The sequence below is a fragment of the Podarcis filfolensis genome (assembly GCF_964270895.1).
Source record: "Podarcis filfolensis genome assembly, chromosome: 16".
NCBI lineage: Eukaryota > Metazoa > Chordata > Lepidosauria > Squamata > Lacertidae > Podarcis > Podarcis filfolensis.
Window position 1 is genome coordinate 21674588 of NC_139620.1, and position 13102 is coordinate 21687689.

At 46.2% G+C, this 13102-nt stretch overlaps 1 protein-coding gene and 1 long non-coding RNA gene across 3 annotated transcripts in view; one reads left to right on the top strand and one right to left on the bottom strand.

Moving 5' to 3' along the window:
- Positions 1-1557, bottom strand: part of LOC310751517 — a 135861-nt gene extending 134304 nt beyond the window's left edge. The window contains exon 1 of the long non-coding RNA XR_014542584.1: positions 1385-1557. This is a non-coding gene — a long non-coding RNA (uncharacterized lncRNA). The remainder of the gene's footprint in view (positions 1-1384) is intronic.
- Positions 1558-7055: 5498 nt separating this feature from the next.
- Positions 7056-13102, top strand: part of SRRM4 (serine/arginine repetitive matrix 4) — a 345117-nt gene continuing 339070 nt past the window's right edge. Inside the window, exon 1 of one of the 2 annotated variants that reach the window (XR_014542415.1) lies at positions 7056-7763. Coding sequence is in view for 1 of the 2 variants with exons in the window: in XM_083590245.1 (XP_083446371.1) it covers positions 7633-7763 (131 nt within the window). In the remaining variant the exon portion in view is untranslated. The remainder of the gene's footprint in view (positions 7764-13102) is intronic. The other variant, XM_083590245.1, reaches the window with a different exon arrangement.

A 13102-nucleotide genomic window follows, 5' to 3' on the forward strand; every position in this document is an offset into this window, starting at 1 on the left:
TTTCTCCTTATGTGATGGAACTCCTATTTGTGGACTTTTTTTCTGGCCCACGTAGGAGCAGTCTGGATTGTTGGCCTTGGTGAAGACTTGACGTTTTCACCCCTCAAAAAAGTTTTTGATTTGAGTTCCTACTGAAATGAGACTGTATTTTAATGTTGTATTTTAATCTTGTTTTTAAGTTGTATTTCAATCAGTTGTTTTTATACCGGTGTTAGCCACCCTGAGCCCAGTCTTGGCTGGGGAGGGCAGGGTATAAATAAAATTTAATTAATTAATTAAGCAAGACCCAAGCACAAGAGCATTCTCCACTCATGTGGCCTCCAGCAGCTGGTATTCAGAAGCTTTGCTGCCTCCAACCAGGGGTGTAGGAAGGGGGTGTGGTGGGTGCGGACCACCCCAGGTGCCATCCCCGAGGGAGGGTGACATCACCACGCTGTCCCCAGACACTCGCCACGGGCAACACACTCCCCAGGACGCCGCAGGCGGAGCACCCCCTGGGAGGCTCATGGTGGAGGCCGAGCTGAGTCACTGTGGCTGGTATTGCCCATCGATAGCCCTCTCCTCCATTAATTTGTCTAATCAGCTATTAAAGCCACCCAAGGCTATCAGCAAGTCCTGTGGCAGTGAGTTCCATAGTTAATTATGTGTGAGCTGATGGCAGTTGTAGGCATGAGTGCGGGTGCATGTTTCAGCGTTTCCCAGCCAGAGCTTATCTAGAGCAAGGAGGCATACCCCAGTTGTAGTAAAACTGGAAACAGAAAGGGATTTTTAAATTCGAGTAAAATTTTGCAACAGAACCAAAACCAGCTGTTCGCAAGAGTATGGCTGGAAAGAACCCTCTCTCTGGCACAGCTCCAAGGAACCACTAGAGGGCACTCTTACCCACCAATCTCGCTGAGTTTCTGAGCACTCCATTCGCTGTCTGCCCCTTGGTTCCCATTCTCCGCACAACGGCTGGTGCAAGAGACCAGCGTAATCATAATGGTAATGCAACTTGATGGCTTTCCAGTCCAAGCGCAATGTATGTCAGGAATCTGGAGGAAGAACTGTTTGGGAGGGAGAGTTGATTTCCTACAATTGCTTGAATGAATGCAGTGATCATAGGTGATTGGGACAGAGCATAGGAGCCAAGGGCCAAGGTCCCCTCCCCCTCCCCCCAGTAAAATATTCGAGGGGGCTCCCCCCCCCAAAAAAGTTGATGGACATTGCAATTCAAATGTCATGTGCACACTGCATCTTATAACTGATTATGTGGGGTGGGGCTTATCTGCCCCCACCGAATATTTTATTTAAGTTGGCACCCCAGGACAGAGTACAGTGGTATCTCGGGTTAAGTACTTAATTCTTTCCGGAGGTCTGTTCTTAACCTGAAACTGTTCTTAACCTGAAGCACCACTTTAGCTAATGGGGCCTCCTGCTGCTGCCGCGCCACCGGAGCACGATTTCTGTTCTCATCCTGAAGCAAAGTTCTTAACCAGAGGTACTCTTTCTGGGTTAGTGGAGTCTGTAACCTGAAGCGTATGTAACCTGAAGCGTATGTAACCCGAGGTACCACTGTATTGCAAAGCACAGTCTGCAAGGTTACTTACTGGCTCTGGTTTTCCATCTCCTGCGCACACATATACATGCCAAAGCTCACGAAATGTCATCTGGAAAGCTTGTGGAGATGGCCCAACTATTTCAGCATCCTGTTCTCACAGTGGCCAGCAAGGTGCCTTTTCTGGGAAGTCCACAAGCAGGGTCCAAGTGCAACAGCACCCGCCGCATTTATGACTCCAAATAACTGGTATTCAGAAGTCTACTGTCTCCAACAGGAGAGGGAATAACATACCCATAGTGGCTAGCAAGCACCGATAGCCTTATCTTTCACAAATTCATCTGCGCCTCTTTTAAAGCCATCCATGTTGGCAGCATACCGTCCAAGTGTCCCGATTTTCCAGGGACAGCCTTGGGATTATGAAAGTCATCCCAGATTCTGATTTGATCCAGGAATGTCCCTGTTTCCTCTATCAGGGCTGCTGTCACCAAGCTCAGGGAGGAGGAATGAGATGACACTTTTTCGAGTGGTAGTGGGGAGGGCCTTGCAGAGCCAGGCAGAGGCCCGGGCCAGGTAGAGAAGTGCCCCCCTTTTTTTTACCCTGGGGATAACAAGTCTTATAAATAAGTAAGTATAGAAATAATTTTCACAAACGTTATGCTGACAAATAATTTTATTTCAAGGCTTGAACCATATCTGCATATAAAGACAAAACGGAAAATATAGATATAGGTAAAGGTAAAGGGACCCTTGACCATTAGGTCCAGTCATGGTCGACTCTGGGGCTGCGGTGCTCATCTTGCTTTATTGGCCAAGGGAGCCGGCATACAGCTTCCGGGTCATGTGGCCAGCATGACTAAGCCGCTTCTGGCGAACCAGAGCAGCGCACGGAAACGTTGCTTACCTTTCCCGCCGCAGTGGTACCTATTTATCTACTTGCATTTTGACATGCTTTCGAACTGCTAGGTTGGCAGGAGCAGGGACCAAGCAACAGGAGCTCACCCCGTCACGGGGATTCGAAGCGCCGACCTTCTGATCAGCAAGTCCTAGGCTTTGTGGTTTAACCCACAGCGCCACCCACGTCCCTAAATATAGATAATGCTTTTTTAAAATACATAGGGAAAAGGATTATTTTAAGTATTTACATTTAAAAATGCTTTTGTGAATATGCTGGCCGAGGCTCCCTTTGGAATCGGAGGCCTGGGCCAAGTGGCCCATATGGCGCCCCCTCTGTCTGGGCCCAGTGGTGGGGGCTGCTGCTGCTGCGAGGGAGCATCCCGTTGCCTCTCTATGGCCCCTTCATGGTCACCGCTGCCAACATCCTCCCTTGGGCAGCTTGTAGCCAGCAAGGGCGAGGAGAGGTTGCCACTGCTGGGCCCAGCCCCACATGACACACCAGCTTTGAGGGGCAGGCAGAGGGGCAAGGCCTCTCTGGGGAAGAAGAAAGGGGAAGTGGAGCAGAGCAGAGTGCAGGGAATCTTGAATTTTTTTAATGCTATGTGTGTCTGCATCTAATCTTGCCCCATTCTAAAGTTTATTTAATGGTGTGCATTTTTCATTTTGTAAATCAACCAAATAATAAAATAGAATTGGGATTAAGGGGTTTTTATGGGATGGTGGAAAGTGCATGTGTTTTGTCCTGTTGGTGTAGTAGTAGTAGTAGTAGTAGTAGTAGTAGTGATAATAATAATAATAATAATAATAATAATAATAATAATAATAATAATAATTTATTTGTACCCCGCCCATATGGCTGGGTTTCCCCAGCCACTCTGGGCAGCTTCCAACAAAGATTAAAAATACTTTAAAATGTTACACATTAAAAATGATGGCACTTGCCCATCTTCTGATCAGAAATGCTCTGCAGTGGGGGGACCAAGAAAAATGGGTGGTTGCGGAGGGTCAGTTGGCGTGGGGGGGGGAGTGAAAAATGTTCCTGTTTTCATCCGAGGAATGTTGAAGGATATGTGGCAGTCATCACTGCCTCGTATGGGAGCAAACTCCACAGTTCAACTACACACTGTGGGAAGAAGGACTTCATTTTGTCTCTTCTGAATCTTCCAACATGCAGTTTTCAAACCTTCCAGGTCTAAGCTGTAGCATCAATCCTCCAGAATACCTTCCCAAAAGAGATTATGGGCGTTCAATCAGCTGGGTGCTTTAAATGTCTATTCAGAACCCATTTGTTTCCTTTTATCATAATATATTTGCTGTTTTCTCATCTTAATTTATGGTGTCTTATACCTGCATAAGCCTGCATTATACCTGCATTAGATCCCCCTCCCCCCAAAAAAAATGTTTTAATCCAGAAATGATGATAATATTATGAATAATAATAGAAGAGAAGAGAAGAGAAGAGAAGACTGGGAGGTGATAAAAGAGCCATCTTCAAAAACCTGAAGGGCTGTCCCATGGAAGAGGGAGCAAGCTTGTTTCCTCCTGCTCTGGAGGCTAGGATCTGAACCGACGGGTTCAAGTTACAAGAAAGGAGATTCCAACTAATCTGGCAGGAGTGCGTGCAGGAGCCAGGCCCTGTGACCAGTAGGACTTTGCAGGACTGGAGCCTTCCTAAGTTTGTTCTGAAGAGGCAAGGCGCAGCCACACAGGTGAGGCCAATTGGTAACTCACAGCACCTGGTGGCAAGAGCTGGGAAGGGATATACGGTCAGCATTTCCCTTCAGCTTTTTGCCGCAGCAACACGTTCCCTGCCTTGCTGCGTTTGGCTCCTTGACTCCTTGCTTCTTGATCTTCAGACCCTTGACTTTGTGACTCCTTGCTTCTTGATCCTTGGACCCTTGACTTTGTGACTCCTTGCTTGTTGATTCTCAGACCCTTGACTTTGTTACTCCTTGTTTCTTGATCCTCGGACCCTTGACGTTGTAACTCCTTGCTTCCTGACCCTCAGACCCTCGGCTTCTTCACTCCCGGCTCTCTGACCCTTGGACTCCTGGCTTCCTGACTCCTGGCTTCTGGACTCCCGTTCCTGCTCCCACCCCACCATCTTGCCCCCGGTCCCGATGTCCCCAGCCGGGACTTCAATTGCCCGTGAACCGGACTGTGGCATAAATATTAGGGAGAACTTTCTGACAGTAAGAGCTGTTTGTCAGTGGAACAGATTACTTTGGAAGGTGGTGGACTCTCCTTCACTGGAGGTTTTCTAAAACAGAAATTGAGTGGCCAGCTGTCAGAGATTCTTTCGCTGCAATTCTTGCATTACAGGAGGTTGAAATAGACGGCCCTTGGGGTACCTTCCAACTCTTCCATTCTATGCTCCTAATAGCCTGTGTCTCAACTATCAAAAGTCTGGAAGACATCAGTCTAATGACTCCAAACATGGACAGTGATATCATTTTGTCTTAAGGCAAAGAAGGAAAAGAAGGACCACAAAGCAAGGAGCTGGCCCTCTGGATTTGCAGAATTCTTCCTTAGGTTTGATGTTAAGGAAGGAGCAGGAAAGAGGAGAGGAGAGAAATGTTGCTAATTATGCTCTTTGGGCCTTGTCAAGGTACTGTGTTGCTGTCTCTGCTTGTATTTCATTTCATGGGCCAATCCACCTGCCTAGGTTTAAGAGTGAATGAGGCAAGGCATGGCCTACGAGAGGGAAAGCCTCAAACTCATTACACCCTTCGGGAGTGATCCTATGCACAAGAAGCTGGCACAGAGCTAGCTGGTGTAAATTAAGCAGGTGAAACGTTATACCAGATCCAAGGTAAAAAGGTACAGGTAAAAAGATGAAGGACCCCTGGATGGTTAAGTTCAGTCAAAGGTGGCTATGAGGTTGCAGCACTCATCTCGCTTCTGGCCGAGGGAGCCGGCTTTTGTCCACAGACAGCTTTCCGGGTTATGCGGCCAGCATGACTAAACCGCTTCTGGCGCAACGGAACACTGTGATGGAAGCCAGAGCGCATGGAAACACCATTTACCTTCCCACCACAGCGGTACCTATTTATCTATTTGCACATGTGTGCTTTCGAACTGCTAGGTTGGCAGGAGCTGAGACAGAGCAAGGGGAGCTCACCCCGTCACGGGGATTCAAACCGCCAACCTTCTGATCAGCAAGCCCAAGAGGCTCAGCGGTTTAGACCACAGTGCCCCCTTGCCACTGTGAGGACATGATGCTGGACTAGATGGGCTTTCGGCTGCATACAGCAGAGCTTTCCTTATGGTGTATATCTTTTATAGGTTGTAGAAGAAATAGAAGAACAATATGAACCTCCTCCCCCAGTTTTCCCATCCCCGACCCCAGGAAGAGTTACAGAAGTACATTGATGAGGAGTCATGTCCCACCAACCAGGTTCTTTTCCATACACCTTCTGTTCGCCCACACCTGAGTTCAAACCCCCATTGAACACAGTGAGGATTTCTTTTGAGTAAACATGCTTTGGATTAGGCTGTGTAAACCACAGGACTGATATCAGCTGGGATGTTTCAAATCAGGTAGGAGCAGAACACAATGGGAAAGATATCTGTATCTCCACACACACACCCTCAATGGGCCATTTTGAGTGGAAACTGCCAGGAAAGGAAAGCGTTGACTTGATTGATGGATCTCAGGTTGAAGTGGTGAGAAGGTTAAGACCAGGTTTCAACTCCCCATCCAGTCTGTGAGACACATTGGCTGACCTGGGGGTGGCAGTCACAACCTAGCCCACCTCACTGGATCACGATGCTGAAAGTTCAGAAAGCGTAGATCCACTCACACCACCTATAGCTCCTTGGAAGAAAGGTTAGGATACAAATGTCACAAGTAAATAATATATAGCCCCAAACAAAGTCGATCCTGCAGGCATTGCAGGGGGTTGGACTAGATGACGGGATGGGTCAACTCTACAGCTTTATAAATCTATGATTCTAAGCCTGAAATCTTCCTTCCTTTCCTAGCCCACAAAAAAGAAAAGGGACTGTTAGGCTTTAGGGTATCACAAGATTATATTGGTTGTATGCAGCAAAGTTCTACTCAGAGTTGACCCATTGAAATTAAGGGACCTAAGTTGCCCATCCATTTCCATGTGTCTAGAACTAAAATTGAATGCAACCTGTTTTTAGTTGCAATTCATTTTTAGCATACTTTTTTTTTTTGAGGGGGGAGGTTAGATATGGCAATTTAATTTTTCGTTAAAGGGCTTGATTAGCATCGTTTTTGGGACAATCAGATGTACAGTATATAATTTATCACAGCTTATTCGAATACATTTTTTTTAAGTTGACGTTCTAAACAGTTGTTTTTACTGATAATTTCACTGTTTTGTTTTTATTTTTGTTAACAGCTTTCAGGCCTTATTTTATTTCGCAGTCGAGCGGGACATAATAAATTTCGTGAAACGAACAAAGTGCAAGCTCAAGCCTTTGTGTTTGCCTGCGACAGACTCTGAGTCCTTAGGAAGTGCCATTGCGCTGAGCACTTGAGGGCCTGTCCTTACCCCGCCTCTCTCCAAAATGGGGGGGGGCGGTTGAGGTTATTTAATTAGGCTTGTTCCTTCCCTCCCTCCCCGATTCTGCTGGGGGCGGGGAAGAGATGCATACAAGCAGCTGGAGGGGCGAGCGTGAGTTTCTGCTCATTTCCTCCCCTTCTCAATTAAATCGCGTCTGAGTCAGCGCCTCGCCCTGTCCTCCCCACCCCCGTTCTCCCCTCCCAGGCCATTGACAGGCACACGCCCGGAGGACCCGGGGACCAGCCGCCCTTTGTGATGCTGATTCGGGCTGGAGGAGCCCCTCCGTCTTTTGTCTGATGTTTTCCAGGCAGACGGAGGAGGAGAGAGCGCAGCAGCAGCTCTTGAAAATTGACCAGCCCCCCGAGCTGCGCGTCACATCGGAGCAAAGACAAAACGCCCGCCTGCCTGGGCTTAGCGCGCACGCACTGCCGGTTCGGGAGGCAGACGGAGGCGCTTCCCTTACGCAGGAAACACAGGGCTTGGTGATTCCCCCCCCCAAAAAAAAAAAAAAATATTGTCGATCCAGGCTATTACCCCTCCAGGGCAAACCGTCTTAGGCAGGCGCTGGCCAGGTGAGAGAGCCCCCGGGCTTGGAGAGGCGGAAATGTAACATTTCAGCACCCTGGACAGTTCCGAGCGCGGCGGCGCTTTGACGGTCGGGCCATGGCGAGCGTCCAGCAGGGCGAAAAGCAGCTGTTCGAGAAGTTCTGGAGAGGGACCTTCAAAGCCGTGGCCACGCCAAGACCCGGCAGCGTCATCGTGGCCAGCATCACCTCCCGCAAGCCCCTGGCCAGGTAGGAAACTTGTTCGCATTGCTCTGTTTTTGAAGCTAGACCGGCTGCCTCCTTCCTCTCCTTCCGCGGTTTGTTCTGTTTTATTCCAACATGCTGGGGCACGGAGGAGACTGACCGTTTTGTAAGGAAAGAGCTTTGAAAATAGTGATTTTACTGCTTTTACTCTCTGCGTTTTAGTAGATCTGTTGTTGTTTTTAATCTTGCTTTAATTCTTTTTAACTATTAATTTGCATATGCTTTTCCGCCTTCTTTGTTTTCTCTGCATTGTGTGAGCCGCCTTGAGCCCTGGTCTTGGGGGAAAGGCGGGATATAAATAAACAAATAAATAAATAAATAAATGTTTAACGGCATGTTTTATTGACGACTTCTCTGTCTTGACTGATGCATTTCTCTGTGGTTTGGGTTTTCAATGTAGTATATGCATTTTGCTTCCCCCGTTATCTTACTATGTTTTATGTAAGCTACTCACGGATTTTGCATATTAAATGGTAAATAAAAATTATCGAGGAAGAGGACCCTTTGCTCCAGCCCTGTGGGTGCAGGGAGTCAGGGACCCTCTCGCCTTCTGTTTGATCAATGGATAAGAAATCTTCCCTAATTGGGGTAGATCAGGGGGTTGTGAGAGTCTTTTTGTAAATGAGGATGTGGGTGTGGAAACTTTTCCTGGACCCGTAGAAATTAAGAGCCTGCAGGAGCATATCAGATACCTGGATAGTGGTGGTTGGCTTATTAAGGAGCAAGGAAGGTTTTGGGGTTGAGCTTTGATGAATATGTCCAATCTCTCTGAATGTTCAAGTTTTAATGACTTTAAAAAAGCACCATATTTAATATACTGTCACTTTCTGGCATCTGCATCCTTTCGTCTCACCCTGCAGAATTCAGGATGGGGTGGGTTAGATGCTGAAAAATGTACATCAGGAATAAACAATGACTCTTCCCTGGTTTTGGGCACCAAGCATCTCTGTGAATGGAGGAGGTGGGCATGAAAACTTTTTCTAGACCAGCTGGGCTTTGGTGGGAGCAGGGGAGCTAAAGAGTAGCATCTGCAAGAGCAAATCAAATATATTGATTATGAAGGTGGTGATGGTTGGGTTTTATAGGCAAGGTAGGTTTGGGGGTTGAGCCTTGATGATGTGCCTATTCTCCGGTCAATCTGAAACAGATTTAATGGCATTAAAAAAACCACAACTTTTTTAAAATGTACAGTTACTTTCCTCCACTACCCAAAATTCAGGATAGGATGAGCAAGAGACTGAAATTGATGCACCTAGAACACAGCAAGTGTGCCCTGGTTTGGGAATGACTAAAAAAAAAGATATTAGAATTGCATCCACCTAAACACAAAAATTCAGGAGTGCGGAAGAATGGCAGAGGAGTCTGACCTTTTAGTCCCTTTTGTAAAAAGCCATGATGTATGAGCAACTGGATGTTTGAAAAATAAAGTTGGGCTTACTGATCTGTGGTGCTCTGACCTTTAAAAGGTGTAAAGTCCAAAGGTGAAGGTGATGAGGAAGGAAATTGTATTGTGGTACACATACATATTATTAAACTGTTCAGAGGTTTATTTACAATTATACATTTTTTAAATGATATTTTTTAATGAATTCAATATTTGTTTTTAAATGTTTCCTTTTAAATGTTTCCTTGGGGAGAAAAAACTGAAAACGTTATAGCTTTGTTCTTTTTGTAAACTCCTTTGAGGTTTTATTATTTACTTTATTGCATTTATATCCCTCGTTTTTTCTCCCCAAGGATCTCAGGGTGGCATGCATGGTCCTCATTTAATCTCCACAACAACCTTGTGAGGTAGGTTAGGCTGAGAGACAGCCACTGACCCAAGGTCACCCTGGGAGCTTCATGGCCAAGTGGGAATTTGAACCCTTGTCCCCTCCAGGTCCTACTCTGACACTCTAACCACTACATTACCACTGGCTTTTATTTTATTACCATCAAGCGTTATAGCAATCTTGGGGAATAAATAAATAAATGGGGCTGAAAGACAAGAGCATTTTTCAAATAAAACTCCCTGAGCTGCACACCGGGGAGTTTGTTGACGCTGGAGTTTCCTGCACTGCTGTTTCGCAACATTTCTGCTAGAATTCAGGATTACCCATAGGACTGAGCTGCAGCTCTTCCAAGAGGCTTAGGGCAAGTACAGCAATCTATGTGGCTTCTCCCAGATTATTGCATGGATAAGCGCAAGAATTGGCACTCTTGCCAAGTGGGGCTTATAGGGGCTGGTGGCACTGGAGGGTCAAACAAAATCCCCATTGCAGAGGTCTTCTCCACCCCAGCGCATAAATGCCATTTTGAGTGCAAACATTTGCACAGGCTTTGGGTCCATCTCTCAGTGATGGTGCTTCCGTTGCTTTCACAGTCTAGGAAAAGGTGTTGATATGGAACAGCGTACATAATTCTCCACTATCACTGGCATTAGGAAGAGCCTGTGATGCAACTTGATCACTCAGTGGAAGGGCATCTGCACTGCATGCAGAAGTTCCCTGGTTCCATGCCCAGGATCTCCAGGTAGGACTTCCATTCTGAAACCCTTGAGAGCCACTCCCAGTCAGTTTATATAGGATTGAGCTGGATGGATGAACTGTCTGATTCAATATGGTGAAGGACCATAGCTCAGTAGGTTGAGCATCTGTTTTGCATGCAGAAGGTCCCAGGTTCAGTCCCCAATGGCATCTCCAGGTAGGGCTGAGAAAGATTCCCCATCTAAAACCCTAGAGAGCCACCAGTCCAAGTCATTATACGGCAGCTCCTTAAGTTCCTGCTAGTTGCATTTGGGTTGGTTGCTCATTTCCTTTCTGGAAAGGGGATGGAAAACTGTCGATCTGCTTCTCTAGAGGGTCTTTCATAAAGCGCTTTGGTTCCTTAGCCACCCCCTCCCCACATATAACTTCTGAGGGTGAATCTTCCATACCTATGAACTTCTTACCGATAACTGATAGCTTCCTTCAAGAATCTGACCATCTGTGTATATCGGAGCTGGTAAAGGGCTGGTTGTTCCAGCTTCAAATTTAAGGTTCGGATCAAATTTTCCTAGGGCTGACGGAGGTTGTAGCCCAAAAAGTCTGGAAGGCACCAGGCTGATATAGCTTATTCAAGAGAATATAGTGACCTTTGGGAATGCAGGCGTTGACTATCTATAAAGAATAACATTCTTACAGCATTTCTGTTCTTGTTGAGAAGGAAGGAGGTGTGGTGCTTGCAAAATCTTTAGAGAGGGACAATTTGGAAACAGAGGCTTTGTTTCATTCCTCATAAGAACATAAGAGCCTGCTGGTCACCATCACTGCTTCTTGTGGGAGTGAGTTTAACTATGTGCCGTGTGAAAAAGTATGTTCTTTTATCAGCCCTGAATAGACAACAAAGAGAAAGGATACATTGACTGTGGTCACGATTTCTTACAATTTATATTTTGCACTGTAGTTTTTAATCTTATGTTAAAGACCAGTATTACATCTGCTGGGCTCCCTAAGTGTGTATATTGCAGCAATTAACCATAATGACAAGCAAACATCAACAGCTAGAATGAAGCGCTCTGAAGCAATAGGTGCTAACGTTTGAAAGCCCAAATCCCTGTACGCTCCGAGCACACAAGCTTGTCTCCCACACTTCCCATTTGTTACACCATTAGAAGCATTAAAAAACCTACAAAAGCACCGCTTACATCATTTCCCTCCTTACTGCAGTGAGAAGGTACCATCTATTAAAATAATGGTTTGAGAAAACCTTCTCATATTGGGTAAAAATATCTCACCAAACGAAAGCCCAATGAGATCCGACTCCTGTGTATGACTCCTGGAACATTTGATTGCCTTTCATTATCTGTGCCCAAAGTAATCATGTGCAAGTCTTTATTTCAGGTGGGTGACTCATTATGCCAACATTCACATACCTGCTGCCCACTGTATGTATTGGATCCCAACATCGCCGTTGGCAGAGGGTGATGGGAGTTGTAGTCCAAAACATACAGAGGGTAGGCTGCACCCTTGCTAGACTGCCTTAGTTCCTCTTGCATTTCCTCTTTTTCCTGAACTACAACTCCCGTCACCCTAGCTAGCAAGGCCAGAGCTCAGGGATGATGGGAGTTGTAGTCCAACAACATCTGGGGACCCACAGGTTGAGAACCACTTTAAACAATTTCTTCATTGTTTTATTTTTAAAAAATGCATATCTCCATCCCAATTTAGTTTCTGACATTTGCAAATGGACATTGGCTGAGTGATAGAGTATCTACAGTACCTTGCATGCTGGAGATTCCAGATTCAATCCCTGGCATCTCCAGGTAGGACTGGGAATGCCTTATATCTGCAAACCCCCTATCCCACCCCCAGAGCCTCTGCCAGTCAGTGTAGACAGCACTGAGCTGGATGGTCTGATTCAGTATACCGTAAGGCAGCTTCCCGGATTCCTGTGTGCTGCCTCTTGAAATCGTTTACACTTAACCATTTGTAATGCTTGAAAATCTTTTTAATAAATCTCATTCCGGATGGGAAGATGGTTATCAACTGGTAAACGAGCTCAAGCATGAGCACAAGTGATGGAGAAAGTGACCCTCACCTCCCTCATTATTAAAAATGCCCTGCAATTGAACATATGCATGCATTAGCAGAGATAAATGCCCAGACTGCCTCCGGGGCATTTGAAGAGCTTTGGCGACACTGATCCAGCCTTGAACCGACTTTCTGAGTGGGGCAGTTAAGGTGGGTGCTAGTGATGATGCTGTCAGGGTTGCTGGGCATCTTGTTGGAGGGCAGCATTGCCAAGCTCTGGCGAGACAGATTGTGCACTGCTTTGGGGGGCAATAATACAGGGGAGCTCTCGGCTCACTGGCAAAGGACTGGGAGGGAAGAGTGCAGCTCTAGATAACAAGATCTTCTTAGGAGACCAGCTAATGACTGCCTGCATCTGTTGTTGTAACAAAGACTGCAGAGGCGGTCAAGGTCTCATTCTCCGATGGCATTTTCATCCCAGACCTTTTACTGTCAGGTTAATGCAAGGAAAGGAACACTGAATCCCTGGGCTTGTTCGTGACATCTAATTCTTTTTCTTTTTTGAATACAAATTCTGATTATATTAATCCAGAGCAAATCTCACCTGGCAGGAGACCAGGGGTCACCTTGATTCCTTTTGTATCATAATCCCTAATGTTGATTGGAGTTGAACTACAGAGGTCCTGACAGTGGAGGGGAATCCCTATTTTCAAACATGAAGGGAGGTGTTGCTGCTGTTTGTCACAGTCAGTATACTCTATAAGCATTTTTTAAGATATACAGGACTCTGCCCCAAAGATCTTGTAATTGAAAGTGGGAGAGGAAGCAAAAGAA